This window comes from Schistocerca piceifrons, chromosome 1, assembly GCF_021461385.2.
Source record: "Schistocerca piceifrons isolate TAMUIC-IGC-003096 chromosome 1, iqSchPice1.1, whole genome shotgun sequence".
In the NCBI taxonomy this organism is placed as follows: Eukaryota; Metazoa; Arthropoda; class Insecta; order Orthoptera; family Acrididae; genus Schistocerca; species Schistocerca piceifrons.
In genome coordinates this window covers 1,144,344,858-1,144,365,811 of record NC_060138.1, presented here as the reverse complement: position 1 = coordinate 1,144,365,811, position 20,954 = coordinate 1,144,344,858, and the positions used below count along the sequence as shown (strand labels likewise).

General features: G+C 44.5%; 2 protein-coding genes across 2 annotated transcripts in view; both read left to right on the top strand.

Annotated features, from left to right (window-relative positions):
- LOC124778661 (uncharacterized transporter slc-17.2-like) overlaps positions 1–5,940 on the top strand; it is a 45,515-nt gene extending 39,575 nt beyond the window's left edge. Inside the window, exon 3 of the mRNA XM_047253659.1 lies at positions 5,818–5,940. Within this exon, the coding sequence (XP_047109615.1) occupies positions 5,818–5,940 (123 nt within the window). The remainder of the gene's footprint in view (positions 1–5,817) is intronic.
- Positions 1–20,954, top strand: part of LOC124710740 (sialin-like) — a 66,714-nt gene that overhangs the window by 10,388 nt on the left and 35,372 nt on the right. The window contains exon 2 of the mRNA XM_047240950.1: positions 9,784–9,998. Coding sequence (XP_047096906.1) covers positions 9,786–9,998 — 213 coding nt within the window. The 5' untranslated portion in view covers positions 9,784–9,785. The remainder of the gene's footprint in view (positions 1–9,783; positions 9,999–20,954) is intronic.

The window sequence follows — 20,954 nt, the reverse complement described above, 5'->3', positions numbered from 1 at the left end:
AAGATTGTTTCGATTAAATTAGATAGAAATTTCGATGTGAACAGGAGGCTCGTAATATTTTAGATGAGTATAATTTATACACTGAAGAGCCAAGGAAACTGGTACACCTGCCTAATATCGTGTAGGCTCCCCACGAACACGCAGGAGTGTCGCAACACGACGTGGTATGGACTCGACTAATGTCTGAAGTAGTGCTGGACGGAACTGACACCATGAATCCTACAGGACTATCCATAAATCCGTAAGAGTACGAGAGGGTGGAGATCTCTTCTGAACAGCACGTTGCAAGGCATCCCAGATGTACTCAATAATTTTCATATCTGGGGAGTATGGTGACCAGCGGAAGTGTTTAAACTCAGAATAGTGTCTCTGGAGTCACTCTGTAGCAATTTCGGACGTGTGGGGTTTCGCATTGTCCTGCTGGAATTGTCCAAGTCCGCCGGAATGCACACTGAACATGAATAGATGCAGGAGATCAGAAAGGATGCTTACGAACGTGTCACCCGTCGGAGTCGTATTTAGACGTATCAGGGATCCCATATCACTCCATCACCATTACAGAGCCTCCGCCACCTTGAAAAGTCCCCTGCTGACATGCGGGGTCCATTAACGCATAAGTTGTCTCCACACCCGTACACTTCCATCCGCTCGATACATTATGAAACGAGACTCGTCCGACCAGGCAATATGTTTCCAGTCATCAATAGTCCAATGTCGGTCTTGACGGGCTCAGGCGAAGTATTTAGGTTTGTGTCGCGCAGTCGTCAAAGGTACACGAGTGGGTCTTCGGCTCCGAAAGCCAATCTCGATGATGTTTTGTTGAATGGTTCGCACGCTGACACTTGTTGACGGTCGAGCATTGAAATCTGCAGCAATTTGCGGCAACGATTCTCTTTAGCCGTCGTTGGTCCCGTTCTTGCAGGCTCTTCTTCCTGCCGCAGCGATATCGGAGATTTATTTGACGTATTACAGGATTCCTGATATACACGGTACACTTGTGAAATGGTCGTACGGGATAATCCCCACTTCATCGCTACCTCGGAGATGCTGTATCCCATCGCTCGTGCGCCGACTGTAACACCAAGTTCAAACTCATTTAAATCTTGTTAACCTGCCACTGTAACAGCGGTAACCGGTGCGTCATACACTTGTTGTCTTATATAGGCGTAGCCGACCCCAGCGCCGAATTCTGCCTGTTTCCATACCTCTGTATTTGAATATGCATGCCTATACTTGTTTCTTCGGCTTTTCAGTGTAGCATCGTAAAATAGTTGTACCCGGGTAGCACCCTTTCTCAGTACGCTATAATGTTCTCTTTTGCCAGGGACATCAAATTGAAGTGACGAAATCCTTGTACACACTATGTCTGTTGCTACTCTGTAACCAAGATATAAGTGTTTGGTATATTTACACCTTAAGTTGATTGTGCAACGTGTATCTGAGGAGGAAATGACGTTCGAGACCTAAATGGGTTTCGTAAGCCCCTGAAAACACTTCGGGTGTATTTTGGACCACAAAATTGGTCATTAACCTGGCACACATATCAGATGTCTATCTCGCTCAGCTGCCTGACACAACAGCAGTCGCTGAAAGACGTGGCGCAATAAAAAAAAATGGTTCAAATGGCTCTGAGCACTATGGGACTCAACTTCTGAGGTCATTAGTCCCCTAGAACTTAGAACTACTTAAACCTAACTAACCTAAGGACATCACACACATCCATGCCCGAGGCAGGATTCGAACCTGCGACCGTAGCAGTCGCGCGGTTCCGGACTGAGCGCCTAGAACCGCTAGACCACCGTGGCCGAAGTGGCGCAATCGTTACGACACTTGTCTAGCAGTCGGAAGCAGACGCAATCCGTACATCTCGATTGAGTGGTCTGTTTTTTTTGCTAAAACGCTTAGAGTCAGCATCAAGACGAGTCCGCCGAGAAGACTGTAGCCCATTTGTGCCTCCTTCCTTTTTAGATTCTGACCTGATATCTTTGATCTAACACGTAACACTAAATAAAAAATGTCGTGTGACCAGGGCCTCCCGTCGGGTAGACCGTTGGCCTTGTGCAAGTCTTTCGATTCGACGCCACTTCGGCGATTTGCTCGTCGATGGGGATGAAATGATGATGATTAGGACAACACAACACCCAGCCCATGAGCGGAGAAAATCTCCGACCCAGCCGGGAATCGAACCCGGGCCCTTAGGTTTGACATTATGTCACGCTGACCACTTTTTTTTAAAACTCATTTTGTTCGTTTTCGTTCGTTATATCTGCTCGGGGCGGACGTCGAAAGACACCCGTTTCAGTTCGTTGTTGACCTATTAACTCAGTTTTTTTTATTACAGGGGCCAACCAGCCCTCTGACCGAACACGCTGAGCTACCGTGCCGGCACCGCTCAGCTACCGGGGACGGACACGTAACGCTTACCTGTCCGTTTAGATATGTAACGGAAGAAAAATTTTTTTTAATAGGTTAAGAATTATTAGGCGTCGTAATAGTCATGCGAAATATGTCATTAGCAAAACATTTATCTCGGTTGTGTCCTGGTGTATCGATGGGGCCGATTTAAAATCGATCTGTTACATCTTTTGTATACAATAAACCCCTTGGCCATAATGAAATCTGTCTACTGACATTAATAATAATTTCATAATTAAATATAAGAACTTAATGTAAAACAAACAGCAAAATCTTGTTTAATTGGAATAATGTACACTGAAGCGCCAAAGAAACTGGTATAAGCATCCGTATTCAAATACAGGGATATATAAATAGGCAGAATACGGCGCTGTGGTCGGCAACCCCTGCATAAGACAACAGCTATCTGGCGCAATTGTTAGATCGGATACTGCTGTTACAGTGGCAGGTTGCCAGGATTTAAGTGAGTTCGAGCATGGGGTTACAGTCGGCGCACGAGCGATGGCACTCCCATCTCCGAGGTAGCGATGAAGTGGGGATTTTCCCGTACGGACATTTCACGAGGGTACCGTGAATATCAGGAATCCAGTAAAACATCAAATCTTCGACATCGCTGTGGCCGGAAAAAGATCCTGCAAGAATGGGACCAACGACGACTGAAGAGAATCGTTCAGCGAGACAGAAGTGCAGCTCTTCCGCAAATTGCTCCAGATTTCAGTGCTGGGCTGTCAACAAGTGTCAGCGTGCGAACCATTCAACGAACATCATCGATATGGGATTTCCAAGCCAAAGGCCCATTCGTGTACCCTTGATAACTGCACTACATGAAGATTTACGCCTCGCCTGGGTCCGTCAACACCAACATTGGACTGTTGATCGCTAGAAACTTGTTACCTGGTCGGACGAGTCACGTCTCAAATTGTATCGAGCGGATGGACGTGTACTGGTAGACAACGTATGAGTCCGTGGACCCTGCATGTCATCAGGGGACTGTTCAAGCTGGTGGAGGCTCTGTAATGGTGTGGGGCGTGTCCAGCTTGAGTGATATGGAGCACCTGATACGTCTAGTTACGACTCCGACAACGTCTAGATACGACTCTGACAGGTGACATGTACGTAAGGATCCTCTCTGATCACCTGCATCAGTTCATGTCCATTGTGCATTCCGACGGACTTGGACAATTCGAACAGGACAATGCGGCACCCCACAGGTCCAAAATTGCTACAGAGGGGTTGCAGGAACACTCTTGTCAACTTAAAGACTTCCGCTGGTCACCAAACACCCCAGATATGAACATTATTGGGCATATATGAGATGTCTTGCAACGTGCTGTTCAAAAGAGACCTCCACCGCCTCATACTCTTACGAATTTTTTGGACAGCTCTGCAGGATTCACGGTGTCAATTCCCTCGAGCGCCACTCCAGACATTAGTCGAGTCCATGCCACGACGTATTCTGCCACTTCTGCGTGCTTACAGGGGTCCTACATGATATTATGCAGGTACACCAGTTTCTTTGGCTCTCCAGTGCCTTTACTACAATAATGTATTTAAGTTATAAACGATTCCGAACATTCCAGCACAAGCTGCATATATGCCACCTATACAGGAAACTAGCAATCTACTTCACAAGTTTCTTCGCCATTATGGTTGTTGTGGTAATAATATTACGGTATCAGAGCAAAACTGTTCCTATTAGCGGATTACTCTACAGCGCACTGCAACCAGAGTGTGCACAATATATGTAAAACACCTGAGAACAGGACGACATGCTCGAATTCGATCATGCTTTAAATAAAATAACTTCTTTCAGCAAATTTGGCCTGTTGACATCACCGTTATTCAACCTGTACATCATTACCAGAATGAGATTTTCACTCTGCAGCGGAGTGTGCGCTGATATGAAACTTCCTGGCAGATTAAAACTGTGTGCCGGACCGAGACTCGAACTCGGGACCTTTGCCTTTCACGGGCTAGTGCTCTACCAACCGAGCTCGAGTCTCGGTCCGGCACACAGTTTTAATCTACCAGGAAGTTTCATATCAGCGCACACTCCGCTGCAGAGTGAAAGTCTCATTCTGAAAACAGCCCCCAGGCTGTGGCTAAGCTATGACTCTGCAATATCCTTTCTTTGAGGAGTGCTAGATCTGCAAGGTTCGCAGGAGAGCTTCCGTAAAGTTTGGAAGGTAGGAGACGAGGTACTGGCAGAAGTAAAGCTGTGGGGACGGGGCATGAGTCATGCTTGGGTAGCTCAGATGGTAGAGCACTTGCCAGCGAAAGGCAAAGGTCCCGTGTACATCAATACAGTCGAGAAATCACCCGAGCACTACGGAGAAGACATTCTTAGGTACTAATGCAACAACATACTTCGCTCCCTATTCTCTGAAGGATTCCTGGTAAAAGTAAGCCATAAAACTCTTGCCACTTCTCTGTGAGATTGCGCAACCCGGTCACATATTACTATGTTACAAATGTTCTGCTATGCGAACTGCCTAATAAAATATCGTTATCTTCGGGATCATTGTTCCTTACCTACGAAGTGCAATTTTAAGCTTGCTTAAATTAGAACCGGCGCCACCCCATACCTACAGCTCAATACTGTTTGCAGTTTATCAATTTTAAATCCTAGCTTTCAACCAATGGAATACAGAGAAACATGAGGTCACAAGCGCACGACGAATTTTAGATACACTGGCTGACAAAAAGAAGTGAACTATTCCGAAGGGGAAGAGGAAACGAAATGAAATTTTAGTGGTTTAGGGTATGTTGTGTCATTTCAGTGACTATAAAATCGAATCAGATTTACAAAGGACTTGGCAGCGAGAGCCCACTTGTCAGTACGACATTGCATCCGCTGTTGGCATGGATCCATGCACTGATTCGGTTAGGAACGGCGTTATAAAGCCACTGTATCTTTCCTGAGGCCAGTCGGATCTGATGCCACAAGTGTTCTATCGGGGACAGACTTAGGACTTTTGCACACCACCGGAAAACCTCAACACATCGCATACTGTCCATAGAGAGACGCACCCCACGTGTGGACGAGCATTGGCCTGTTGACATTTGTCCTTGGTATAATACATAATGTAAACAGTAAGAAAGAAGTTTGATGAAAATACTCTATGCAAATGATTGAATCTCTTCTTAAATGTTTAGTTACGTAAGAACTAGTCTTCCTCTCAGACGCTAGTCAGTCGTTTCCTGATGAAGGCCTAATAAGCTGGAAGTAGTCTGAAAGAAACAATAATCAGTAGAACAAAAACATTGTACTTGTTATTCAACCTTAAATATGGAATTTTTCTACCAAGAAGTACTGGAAGAATCCATAAATAAGAAACAATTAAATTTATGAACTTTAAAAATCACTTTAGCTGTTGTTTAAAATGAAATACTCCATTGTAGCAGAGACATCGCCAGTGTAGTGCAGCCAAAATGAATGAGAAAGAAGGTCACACAATAAAAATTCAACTCTTCATCTGTTTCCTGTCGGTGCTCGAGGAAAAACGTGGCTCGCTGAAAGAATAAGTTACGTCTGGGTAGTACCATCCAGACACGAACACCGCCTGGTTAAAATACATTTATCTGCTGACTTACTGCTTTCACTTCATGTACAGTAACTGTTAATCTTTCCAGGTTGTCTTCAAACTCGGAACTTCTTTATAAATGGTCACAACGGTTCCACAAATCAAAAATTATACCTTCTCTTCAAAACAAGTTTATCCAAGTAAAACAATAACACAACGCGAAATTACACTCTCTATTTTCATCATGCAGAAGCATTTGAATTGGCTTCCAAGAATAAAAATCATAAAATCAGAATTGAAATACTTGGCAGTATACGGCAAAAATTACGTCTCACTCCTACCAGCAACGACTTCCAACTACTAACCAAGAGGATCAAAGATAGTTTATACATTTAAGAAAATATTTTGTATGAAAAATGGCTATCTTATTAACAATCTTTCGTTAAGTTATTCGGAAAGTTCATTATTAACAATGTTTAGTGTTGATAATTTCAAACATAAATAACGTTATATAAACAAATTTCGAAATAAATTCAATATATGAAAAACACTTAAGTTACTTGAAAAATTATAAAAGTCATATTACTCACGTTACTTAAAATATACGAAATGTGACATAATAACAATTTTGAATATGTTTGTATTGTATAGTATACAATGTAAGACATGACAAAAAGACGACACACCACGAAGAAATTATCCGAATTGGACGGAAATCGTTAGATGTGATGCACATGTGCAGAGAAAGAAATAATTATAATTTCAGGAAAACTGTATGATTTATTCAAGAGAAAAAAAGTTTCTCAAACTGAGCGAGTGAATAACGCGTTGATCCATCTCTGGCTCTTATACAACAGTTATTCAGCTTTCACTGATTGCATGAGTTGGTGGAAAAATCTGTACAATTGGCACGTTAGATCATCAAAATCTGGAGCTTGTTGGAAAGCCACGCCCATAATGCTCCACACGTTCTCAACTGGGGACAGATCCATCGGCCTTGCTCGCCAAGATAGGCTCTGGTAAAGACGAAGATAATCAGCAGAAACTCTCACCGTGTGCAGGGGTAATTATCTTGCTGAAATGTAAGCCCAAGATGGCTTGCCATGACGGACAACAAGGCGGGCGTAAGATATCGTCGAGGTACCCTGTGCTGTAAGGGCGTAGGATCACATCTAAAGTGGTCCTGCTACAAAAATAAATGGTGGGCGACAGTCACAGTAGTATCACACCGCTGTCCCGGGCGGCTCCAGAGAAGTCTTCGGTGTGTACTGTCATTGACTGGAGTAGAATTGTCTTCGGCCACTGAAGACCTGCCCGAAGACGCTCCGGACAGTGGTTGGATGTCAACATGACTGCCATCCACCATTCGGCTCAACAACCAGGAGTGGTGACCTGGACTGCAATGTCTATTCACAGCAGGACCCCTTCCGTTGTCATCCGCGACATCCTTACAGCACGGCTGTACCTCGACGATTTTCTACGCCCCGTTTTGTTGCCCTTCATTGCAAGCCATCCTGGGCCTACATTTCACTTGCCAAACCTTGCCTTCGTAAGCAACGTCGCCAAACGTCTCCCCAGTTGAGGATGTTATGAACATTATGCGCACGGCCTTCCAACCAACTCGATATTTTGACGATCTAACGCGCCAGTTGGACATAATTTGGCACGACATTCTTCAGGCCATCCAACAACTTTATCACTGCTTACCAACCCGAATGACCGGTTGTATAAGGGGCCAGAGGTGGGCCAACACGTTACTGACTTGCTCAATTTGTAAAGCTCTTTCTCTTGATTAAATCATCCAATTTTTCTGATATTGTAATCATTTGTTTGTCTGTAGATTTACATCACGTGTATTGATTTCCGCCCCCATTAGGATAATTCCTTCGTGGTGCATCGATTTTTTTCTTGTTCTTTTAGTATATTTATAAAGTGTATCGGGTAATCCTTTCTTAACTGTATCGACAAGTACTCTAAGTGGCGAAATATGATCTATTGTTCAGTTCCATTACACATAATAAATCTTTAAGTTCGGTTAATAATTGTATGAAATAGAGCAAGTCAGATGTTTGTTATTAGATAGGCAACCTACAACTGGACCATTAGCTCCTGTGCCCGTTTTAGCACTTGGTAATACACACTGAAGAGCCAAAGAAACTGGTACACCTGCCTAATATTGTGTAGGACCCCGCGAGCACGTACAAGTCCCGCAACACGACGTCGCATGAACTCGACTAATGTCTGAAGTAGTACTGGAGGGAACTGACACCATGAATCCTGCAGTGCTGTCCATAAATCAGTAAGAGTACCAGGCGGTCGAGAACTCTTTTGAACAGCACATTGCAAGACATCCCTGATATGCTCAATAACGTTCATATCTGGGGAGTTTGGCGGCTAGCGGAAGTGTTTAAACTCAGAAGAGTGTTCCTGGAGCCACTCTGTAGCAATTCTGGACGTGTGGGGTGTCGCATAGTCCTACTGGAATTCATCAAGTCCGCAGTGGACACGAATCGATGCAGGTGATCAGACAGGATGCTTGCGCGTGTTTGACCAGGCAGAGTCGTATCTAGACGTCTCATGGGGTCCCCTATTACTACAACTGCACACGCCCCACAGTTACAGATCCTCCACCAGTTTGAACTGAGTCCTGCTGACATGCATTCATGAGGATTCACGAGGTTGTCTCCATACCCTTACACGTTCATCCGCTTGATACAATTTGAAACGAGACTCTTCCGACCAGACAACATGTTTCCTGTCATCGACAGTCCAATGTCAGTGTTGATGGGCCCAGGTGAGGCATAAAGATTTGTGTCTTGCAGCCATCAAGAGTACGCGAGTTGACCTTCGGCTCCAAAACCTCATATCCATGATGTTTCGCTGAATGGTTCGCATGCTGACACTTGTTGACGGCCTAGCATTGAAATCTGGAGCAACTTGGGAAAGGGCTGCACTTCTGTCATGTTGAACAACTCTCTTCAGTTGTTGATCCCGTTCCTGCAGGGTCTTTTTCCGGCCGCAGCAATGTCGGAGATATGATGTTTTGCCGGAGTCGGAGTCGTATCAAGACGTATCAGGGATCCCATATCACTTAAGCTGTACACGCCCCACGCCATTACAGAGCCTCCACCTGCTGACATGCAGGGTCCATGGACTCATAAGTTGTCTCCACACCCGTACACTGCCATCCGATCGACACAATATGAAACGAGACTCGTTCGACCAGGCAACATGTTTCCAGTCGTCAACAGTCCAACGTCGGTCTTGACGGGCCCAGGCGAGGAATAAAGCTTTGTGTCGTGCAGTCATCAAAGGTACACAGGTGCGTCTTCGGCTCCGAAAGCCAATATCGATGATGTTTCGTTGAATGGTTCGTACGCTGACACTTGCTGACGGCCCTGCATTGGAATCTGCAGCAATTTGCGGGAACGATCCTCTTTAGTCGTCGTTGGTCCCGATCTTGCAGGATCTTTTTCCGGACGCAGCGATGTCAGAGATTTGACTTTTACAAGGTTCCTGATATTCAAGGTACCCTCGTGAAATGTACGTACGGTAAAATCTCCACTTCATCGCTTCCTCTGAGATACTGTGTCCTATCGCTCGTGCGCCGACTATAACACCACGTTCTAACTCACTTCAACCTTGAAAACCTGCCACTGTAGCAGCAGTAGCTAACAATTGTGCCAGACAGTTGTTGTGTTATATAGGCGTTGCCGACCGCAGCGCCGTGTTCTGCTTGTTTACATGCCTCTGTATTTGAATACGCTTGTCTATACCAGTAGCCTGTACTGTTACGTGTGGTCACCCTGTCAGAGTACCTCTTATTGGTTGCGTTCCCCGGCAGGGATGTACGTCGGCATCATCGCGTCCATGGCGCTGACGGGCGCCATGTGCGAGATGGCCGGCGGCTGGCCACTCGCCTTCTACTCCTTCGGCGCCGTCGGCCTGCTCTGGTGCGTCCCCTGGTTCCTGCTGGTCGCCGACTCGCCGGCCAAGCATCCAAGCATCGACCCTGCCGAGCGCTGCTACATAGAGGCCTACGTCCTGCCCATCAACAAGGTAACGCCGGCTGCAGCGACATTAATCGCAAAAGCTCGCTAGCTGCACACAGGATGGGTCACACATTTCTCTTCGCTTATTACATTACTGGCCATTAAAATTGCTACACCACGAAGATGACGTGCTACATACGCGAAATTTAACCGACAGGAAGAAGAGGCTGTGATATGCAAATGATTAGCTTTTCAGAGCATTCACACAACGTGTGGCGACACCTACAACGTGCTGACATGAGCAAAGTTTCCAACCGATTTCGCAAACACAAGCAGCAGTTGACCGGCGTTGCCTGGTGAAACGTTGTTGTCATGCCTAGTGTAAGGAGTACCATCACTTTTCCGACTTTGATCGAGGTCGGATTGTAGCCTATCGCGATTGCGGTTTGCCGTATCACGACATTGCTGCTCGCGTTGGACGAGATCCAATGACTGTTCACAGAATATGGAATCGGTGGGTTCAGGAGGGTAATACGGAACGCCGTGCTGGATCCCAACGGCCTCGTATCAGTAGCAGTCGAGATGACAGACATCTTATCCGCATGGCTGTAACGGATCGTGCAGCCACGTCTCGATCCCTGAGTCAACAGATGCGGACGTTTGCAAGACAACAACCATCTGCACGAACAGTTCGACGACGTTTGCAGCAGCATGGACTATCAGCTCGGAGACCGTGGTTGCGGTTACCCTTGAAGCTGCATCACAGACAGGAGCACCTCAACGACAAACCTGGGTGCACGAATGGAAAAATGTCTTTTTTTTTCTTTTTTTTTTTTTGATGAATCCAGGTTCTGTTTACAGCATCATGATGGTCGTATCCATGTTTGGCGACATCGCGGTGAACACACATTGGAAGCGTGTATGCATCATCGCCATAGTGGCGTATCACCCGGCGTGATGATTTGGGGTGTCATTGGTTACACGTCTCGGTCACCTCTTGTTCGCACTGACGGCACTTTGAACAGTGGACTTTTCATTTCAAATGTGTTACGACCCGTGGCTCTACCCTTCATTCGATCCCTGCGAAACTCTACATTTCAGCAGGATAATGCACCACCACATGTTGCAGGTCCTGTACGGGCCTTTCTGGATACAGAAAATGTTCGACTGCTGCCCTGGCCGGCACATTCTCCAGATCTCTCACCAACTGAAAAGTCTGGTGAATGGTGACTGAGCAACTGGCTCATCACAATACGCCAGTCACTACTCTTGATGAACTGTGGTATCGTGTTGAAGCTGCATAGGCAGCTGTACCTGCACACGCCATCCAAGATCTGTTTGACTCAATGCCCAGGCGTATCAAGGCCGTTATTATGGCCAGAGGTGGTTGTTCCGGGTACTGATTTCTCAGGATTTATGCACCCAAATTGCGTGAAAATGTGATCACATGTCAGTTCTAGTATAATATATTTGTCCAATGAATACCCGTTTATCATCTGCATTTTTTCTTGGTGTACCAATTTTAATTGCCAGTAGTGTAGTTAATGCTACCGGATGGTTACAACTGAAGTGCAGGTACTCACAGATGTCCAGTGTGGGCAGTAATTATCATTTGGCAGCGAAACATGCTAGATATACAAACGCGTTCACGCGGATCCGGTTTACACTGGAAAAAAAATAGTTCCAGTTTTGGCCACCAGGTGCCATGTTCCTAATGGATTAGGAACATGGCATGGGCAGAAAAGGTCAAATACATCTACATCTACATACGTATACCGCAAGCCACCATACGGTGCGCGGCGGAAGGTACCTTGTACCACTACTAGAGACTCCTTTTCCTTTTCCACTCGCAAACAGAGCGAGTGGAAAAACGAATATGTGTACGACTCTGCGCTACTATTACCTGATTTTCGTGACCCTTGGGCGAACTGTAAGTTCGCAGCAGTTTGATGGTACTGCAGCTAGCTTCAAATGCCGGTTCTTTAAATTTTCTCAATCGCCTTCCTAAAAAATGACGTCGCCTTACTTCCAGCGGTTCGTATTTGCGTTCCCGAAGCGTCTCCGTAATACTCGCGTGTCAATCAAACCTATTGGTAACAAATCAAGCAGTCCGCTGTGGAGTTTCTGCCGCACTTCTCGCCCACATTACATTTATATTTTACGTCTACTTGCTATCAGTCGGACACAAACACCAGAAGCAGGAAGGAAGGGAGAGAGTGCCGTGCATTAAGTTTTGCAGTAGACGGTTCCAGTGCGTGGAAACGCGGGTGGTAGATGTGACTGTACCATGCTGGAGTTCCGAATAGACAGCCGGGAATCACATACAACGTTGTTAATTAATATTTACTATTTTAACACCGCTATGCTTCTCCGGCCATATCGTAAACACTAATTGTACTGATAGGAGGTTAATAATAATTTCACAAATTCAAAAATAGGAGAAAAAATGGAAATGAGAATAACATATTAACTTAGTTGTACCGGCGAACGACGATGGACCCATCAGAAGTGTGCATGAATAAGCAGGCGCCAAACCATTATTGTAGCTCACTACGAGTACTTTACGAAGTACGGGCGAGTGATAAAAGCATAATGTTGATTTTGTTATTAACCACAGCTTACACAACTTGATCAAAATGAGCACTTGAGACGTCGAAAAGATACTGCACCTCTAAAACGACATGATCTACAGTTGCCTTCAGATCAGGTAGAGATCGAACACGTTCGTTTAGATATTCCCCAAGCCAAAAGTCACATACATTCATATCAGGAAACCCTGCAGGCTATGCACGTGGAAAAACCTCTAGAGGTTAAACGTTCTGGAACTTTGAATTAAGAAGATCTTGCATGAAAACTGTGGTTTCCACACGGTTTCAAGAAGGTGTCGATAACGTGCAGACCTATATCGATACTGGACTGGAAAGACATTGGTCCCAGCAATTCTCTGACCGTATGAAAATCTCTACAGTAAGTCCGTAGACTAGCGCTCACACATACAAAGGAAAGCGCAGAGAATTGCAGTTTATATACGTAGAGAGACAAGATTTAATAAAATCTGTCTTTTTTTGCTTACTGAAACATGACTCCAATTTATATTCGCATGCTGTAGTGTTCGTCTACAATGCCTTCGATGTATCATGAATGCGATGTATGTTCGAATGGCAAAAGGATATTTTCATGAGATATAATTACAGTTTTCAGATTTTTTCTTTACTTGTACTGTAAGAACCTTGCTTTCTGCCGAAGCCGACCGGAGTGGCCGAGCGGTTCTAAGCGCTACAGTCTGGAACCACGCGACCGCTACGGTCGCAGGTTCGAATCCTGCCTCGGGCATGGATGTGTGTGATGTCCTTTGGTTAGTTACGTTTAAGTAGTTCTAAGTTCTAGGGGACTGATGACCTCAGCAGTTAAGTCACATAGTGCTCAGAGCCATTTTTTTTTCCTGCCGAATTTCGTGAGTTTAGACCAACGAAAAGTATCCTATAGACTCCGATGAAGAGGTCGCAAGTATCAAAATCAGTAACATAAATGGCCGAATCTTCAGATCGCATTGACCTAGAAGCTTAAATGATTTACCCTGCCAAGGGATAATAAACCTCAGTAGCTGACATAAATTTGAATTTGATACAGCAGCCTGTTCAAGAGAAAAACGTGTATTAACAGACGGACAGACAAACAGAGGGAAGGATAAAAATGCTAAAAATATTTTTTCGCGTTGTTGTTGTTGTTGTTGTTGTTGTTGTGGTCTTCAGTCCTGAGACTGGTTTGATGCAGCTCTCCATGCTACTCTATCCTGTGCAAGCTTCTTCATCTCCCAATACTAACAGCAACCTACATCCTTCTGAATCTGCTTAGTGTATTCATCTCTTGGTCTCCCTCTACGATTTTTACCCTCCACGCTGCCCTCCAGTGCTAAATATGTGATCCCTTGATGCCTCAAAACATGTCCTTCCAACCGGTCCCTTCTTCTTGTCAAGTTGTGCCACAAACTCCTCTTCTCCCCAATTCTATTCACTACCTCCTTATTAGTTATGTGACCGACCCATCTAATCTTCAGCATTCTTTTGTAGCACCACATTTCGAAAGCTTCGATTCTCTTCTTGTCCAAACTACTTATCGTCCATGTTTCACTTCCATACATGGCTACACTCCATACAAATACTTTCAGAAACGACTTCCTGACACTTAAATCTATACTCGGTGTTAACAAATATCTCTTCTTCAGAAATGCTTTCCTTGCTATTGCCAGTCTACATTTTATATCCTCTCTACTGCGACCATTATCAGTTATTTTGTTCCCCAAATAGCAAAACTCCTTTACTACCTTAAGTGTCTCATTTCCTAATCTAATTCCCTTAGCATCGCCCGACTTAATTCGACTACATTCCATTATCCTCCTTTTGCTTTTATTGATGTTCATCTTATATCCTCCTTTCAAGACACTGTCCATTCCTTTCAACTGCTCTTCAAGTCCTTTGCTATCTCTGACAGAATTACAATGTCATCGGCGATCCTCAAAGTTTTTATTTCTTCTCCATGGATTTTAATACCTACTCCGAACTTTTCTTTCGTTTCCTTTACTGCTTGCTCAATATACAGACTGAATAGCAACGGGGAGAGGCTACAGCCCTGTCTCACTCCCTTCCCAACCACTGCTTCCCTTTCATGTCCCTCGACTCTTATAACTGCCATCTGGTTTCTGTACAAATTGTAAATAGCTTTACGCTCCCTGTATTTTACCCCTGCCACCTTTAGAATTTGAAAGAGAGTATTCCAGTCAACATTATCTAAAGCTTTCTCTAAGTCTACAAATGCTAGAAACGTAGGTTTACCTTTCCTTAATCTTTCTTCTAAGATAAGTCGTAAGGTCAGTATTGCCTCACGTGTTCCAAAATTTCTACGGAATCCAAACTGATCTTCCCCGAGGTTGGCTTCAACCAGTTTTTCCATTCGTCTGTAAAGAATTCGTGTTAGTATTTTGCAGCTGTGACTTATCAAACTGATAGTTCGGTATTTTTCACATCTGTCAACACCTGCTTTCTTTGGGATTGCAATTATTACATTCTTCTTGAAGTATTAGGGTATTTCGCCTGTCTCATACGTCTTGCTCACCAGATGGTAGAGTTTTGTCAGGACTGTCTCTCCCAAGGCCGTCAGTAGTTCTAATGGAATGTTGTCTACTCCCAGGGCCTTGTTTCGACTCAGGTCTTTTAGTGCTCTGTCAAACTCTTCACGCAGTATCACATCTCCCATTTCATCTTCATCTACATCCTCTTCCATTTCCATAATATTGTCCTCAAGTACATAGCCCTTGTATAGACCCTCTATATATTCCTTCCACCTTTCTGCTTTCCTTTCTTTGCTTAGAACTGGGTTTCCATCTGAGCTCTTGATATTCATACAAGTGGTTCTCTTTTCTCCAAAGGTCTCTTTAATTTTCCTGTAGGCAGTATCTATCTTACCCCTAGTGAGATAAGCCTCTACATCCTTACATTTGTTCTCTAGCCATCCCTGCTTAGATATTTTGACTTCCTGTATATCTCATTTTGAGACGTTTGTATTCCTTTTTTCCTGATTCATTTACTGATTTTTATATTTTCTCCTTTCATCAATTAAATTCAATATTTCTTCTGTTACCCAAGGATTTCTACTAGCCCTTGTCTTTTTACCTACTTGATCTTCTGTTGCCTTCACTACTTCATCCCTCAGAGCTACCCATTCTTGTTCTACTGTATTTCTTTCCCCTATTCCTGTCAATCGTTCCCTTACGCTCTCCCTGAAACTCTGTACAACCTCTGGTTCTTTCAGTTTATCCAGGTCCCATCTCCTTAAATTCCCACATTTTTACAGTTTCTTCAGTTTTAATCTACAGTCCATAACCAATAGATTGTGGTCAGAGTCCAAATCGGCCCCTGGAAATGTCTTACAGTTTTAAACCTGGTTCCTAAATCTCTGTCTTCCCATTATATATTCTATCTGATACCTTCTAGTATCTCCAGGATTCTTCCATGTATGCAACCTTCTTTTATGATTCTAGAAAAAACTTTTTCGTGTTATACATTTACAAATCAACTATTTTCGGACTTTCTTCCTTTAGTTTTAGTGTCAAACCTTGCTTCTTGCCAAATTTCATGATTCTAGATCAGCGGGAAGTAACCTACAGGTTCTGACAACTGAGTTTTCGAGTATCAAAATACACTGAAGCGCCAAAGAAACTGGTAGGGGCATGCGTATTCAAATACAGATATATGTAAACAGGCAGAGTACGGTGCTGCGGTCGGCAACGCCTATATTAGACAAGTGTCTGGCGCAGCTGTTACATCAGCTATTGCTGCTATAATGGCAAGTTATCAAGGATAAGGGAGTTAGCACATAGTGTTATAGTCACCGCACAAGCGGTAGGACACAGAGGTAGCAATGAAGTGGGGATTTTCCCGTACGGCTATTTCACGAATGTATCGTGAATATCAGGAATCCGGTAAAACATCAAATCTCCGACATCGCTGCGGCCGGAAAAAGATCCTACAAGAACGGGGCCAACGACGAATGAAGATAATCGATCAATGCGACAGAAGTGCAACCCTTCCCCAGATTATTGCAGATTTCATTGCTGGGCTACCAACAAGAGTCACCGTGCGAACCATTCAACGAAATATCATCGATATGTACGATATTGCAGGTCCTGTACGAGTATGGAGACAGCGTCATAAATCCATGGGCCCTGCATGTCAGCAGGTGACTGTTCAAGCTGGTAGAGGCTCTGTAATGGTGTGGGGCGAGTGCAGTTGCAATGATACGGGTACCCCGATACGTCTAGATACGTCTCTGACAGGTGACACGTACGTAAGCATCCTGTCTTATCACCTGGATCCATTCATGTCCATTGTCCATTCCGACGGACTTGGACAATTCCAGCAGAACAATGCAACACTCTACACGTCCAAAATTGCTACACAGTGGCTCCAGGAACACCCATCTGAGTATAACATTTCCGCTGCCCACCAAACTCCCTAGACATGAACACTGTTGAGCATATCTGGGATGGCTTGCAACGTGCTGTTCAGAAGAGACCTCCAGCTCCTCCTACTCTTACGGATTTATGGACAGTTCTGCGGGATTCATGGTGCCATTTCCGTCCAACACTACTTCAGACAGTTTTCGAGTCCATACCGGTCTTGTTGTGGCACTTCTGCGTGGTCCCGGGTACCCTACACGATACTAGGCAGGTATATCAGCTTCTTTGGCTCTCCAGTGTATGTGACATAAATGGCCGTATCTGTTGATTGAATTGACTTAGAAGCTTTTTGCGCTACCAAACGACCATTGATCTCAATATGTGACATGGGTCTGAGCACTATGGGACTTAACACCTGAGGTCATTAGTCCCCTAGAACTTAGAACTACTTAAACCTAACTAACCTAAGGACATCACATACATCCAAGCCCGAGGCAGGATTCGAACCTGCGACCGTAGCGGTCGCGCGGTTCTAGACTGAAGCACCTAGAACCGCTCGGCCACACAGGCCGGCAATATGTGACATGAATTTGAAACTTGTTACCTCTACCCATCCCTGAGAAGAAGAGTTCTTAACCGTCGGACAGACAGGCAGAGATAAACGCGGACGGACAAGAAAGCAATCCTACGAAGGTTCCGTATCTCAACCTGTAAAAACGTTCCGTTATTACAGGTTGAGATACGGAACCCTAAAAATGACGTCCGAGCTGAATGGACCACTGGAAAGAGGCAGATGGGGAAGCAGTACGGTGGTAAAATAACGTAGACTGTTGAATGCAGCGTGTTAAAAGATCTGTGATGATGTCAAGAGCCTATGGCCTGGACCAATTAGGGGTTGGGTCGCGAACTCTTCTAGGATGAGATCGGATTCAGTCTGCATAGTGATTCTGGACGTACCCGCTTATGACGAAAGCTTGGAAGTGAAGCTTTGAGGGCGGTTTGTGAGTCGTGCTTGGGTAGCTCTGTCGATATAGCACTTGCCCGCGAAAGGTGTAGGTCCCCGCATCACTGACGCCGTAGCTCAGCGTGTTCGGTCAGAGGGTTAGCTGCCATCTGTAATAAAAAAAACTGAGTGAATAGATCAACGATGAACTTTAACGGGTGTCAAAAAACAACGAACGAAATGAAATAAAGGAAAAGAAAAAAGGGACTGCGTTCCGGTCTCGCACATAGCTTTAATCTGCCAGGACTGCGTCATATCCTCTGCATTAAACTGTTTGGGAAAGCGCATATTTACAGTAACTGTGATTCCGTGAATGATGACTGATTTTTGCTCGGTCAGTGCCAGTATTGCGCTAAAATGAATTTAAAGTGTCCGTCTGATGATCAGGCTGATGAAACCAATAGCAAAAGTATTATTCAGTCAGTAGCTTCAGGAAGTTTGCTACAGCATTCTTCAAACATTTGCAAGCTGAGAGATACCGGCATCCAGCACTTCGATATACAGGGTGAGCACAAAGTCTTGCCCTGATTACAAAAATTTATAACAGCATAACCGTTTGACAAAATACGTTACATTTGATGCCGTTACTTAGGTTAGTGTTAGTAGTTGTTGTGACCAATAGATGGCGCTAGTGCTCCACAACACGGTCTGTTAGGTCACGTTAGTTGCTGGCGAAATGGCGTCGAAGCAGGAGAAAGCGCGATGTGTGCTTTGGTTTCACGAACCGAAATCGCCTATCAGTGTTCAGCGTAAATTTCGGGCTTCTTATGGACGCAGTCCTCCTGACGTTAAATCAGTAAAGCGATGGTATGCAAAGTTTAGCGAAACAGGCAGCGTTGAAGATCGTCCTTAAAGTGGCAGCCTCGTGTGACTCATGCAGCTGTTGATCGAGTTCGGCAATCCTTTCAACGGAGTCCGTCTAAATCAACTCGTCAAGCATCACGTGAACTTCAAATACCACAAGCAGTGTGGTGAAGATTCTCCATGAAAGGCTTAGATTGCATGCTTACAAAGTGCAAATCGTGCTGTCCTTTGCAACCGAATGATTTGCTGACACGTGCTGAATTGGCAACTGAGCTTCTCAATAGGATTGATGGCGCTAACGATTACTTAAATCGCATATGCTTTACCGATGAATCCACCTTTCATGTCAGTGGAATGGTAAATAGGCATAATGTTCGTATATGGGGTTCAGATTCTCCACATGCTACTGTACAGTTACAGCGAGACAGCGAAAAAGTGAATGTTTGGTGCGGCCTCATGCATAACAAATTTTTGGACCGGTTTTCTTCGCGGAAAAATCCGTTACCGCTAGCATTGCCCCACAGTTAGAAGAATATCAACCATGGATAATTTTCCAGCAAGATGGACCCCCCCCCCCCCCCCCCCACACACACACACACACACACACACACACACACACACACACACACACACACACACTGGGCTTTGATAGTGCATGATTTGATGGATGAAACATTTAAACATTTCCGGATCGGTGGATTGGAAGGAACGCACCAACACCCTGGCCACCCCGCTCTCCAGACATTACGCCCCTTGACTTTTTTTTCTGGGGCTATGTCAAGGGCAGAGTCTTCGTCACACCAGTTGCTGACGTCGACGAACTGGTGGCTAGGATACAAGCTGCTGTGGGTACTGTGACAAAACACATATTACGAAACACAAGGCGGGAACTTAAATACCGCCTCGACATTCTCCGAGCTACCAAGGGAGCACACGTTGAGGTTTACTAACGTAAGTGGTCTTAAAAATGTTCAAATGTGTGTGAAATCTTATGGGACTTAACTGCTAAGGTCATCAGTCCCTAAGCTTACACACTACTTAACCTAAATTATCCTAAGGGCAAACACATACACCCATGCCCGAGGGAGGACTCTAACCTCCGCCGGTATCAGCCGCACAGTCCATGACTGCAGCGCCTAAGACCGCTCGGCTAATCCCGCGCGGCCGTAAGTGGTCTTAAAAAAACTAGTAACACTAACCTATGTAACGGCATCAAATGTAAATTATTATGTCAAACCGTTATTCTGTAATAATTTTTATAATCATGGCAAGACTTTGTGCTCACCCTGGACAAACACTGATGGTCAGGCACTAACAGAGAGAGTATGAAGCACTATAAAACACTGAGCACAATGGACTTCTTCTCAAAGCATGAGCTACCGTTACTCCTCGAGAAAACTGATTGCCGTTTCTATCTCTTCTTATTGTGACGTCTTCTGTCGCTTCAGCTACAGCCGCGACGAATCTGTTATAATCCTTCTACACGATCGACTTTATCGTCTCAGTTAACTAGTCGAGACAAGTTCATCTCTTGCAGCGCCCCTGGCTTTGTCTTCCCGTACTGATTGTGAGTCTTGTCTGTTCCGAGTGGCCATTTCCGTTTTACGTCAGCGCCAAAATTGCGGGTGGTTGTGAGAGCTGTCTGTTGTGCAGTTTGACTTGTGATTGGTGAAAGCGAGGTTGTGAGAGACTGTCGTGCGCACGAAAAAATCGAAATACAGTAACCAGAAGTAGGAACAAGCAATGACAATAGAGTTTATTGATCACCAGCACAGAATTCATAGCGGAAGTTCTTGTCAACGGTCGTGTGGAAAATTCTCTACACTCCTGAGAACTGAAGGAATAGGAATAGTGTCATCCAAACATTTCAGAACATATGCATGTATTCGCTCGAGAAAACATGTACTTGCAAACACGTCAGACAGTACGTAGAAAGCAGTAAATAATGGCTTTTTGCTTTATCCTTTGTATGTTGCTTTCTTGTTGTGCGCCAAATAACAACCGAAAATTATTTTTCTTGTCCAGCACTCTGACTTCTTCCCCATTCAGATAATTTTCATTAAAACAGTGCTATCTGTTTACATTCTTATTTTTGCATTTTCTCTGTAAAACGTAAATACTTTCTGCTTTCAGATATTTCGTCTCTCTTGTAGGAGGACGTTGGTAGGAAAAAATGCCAGGACATCCTGTAACTTTTCAATGTGCTACGAGAACAAAACAAAAAACATAATAAAGATTAAGAAGACACGGAAGCACAAAAT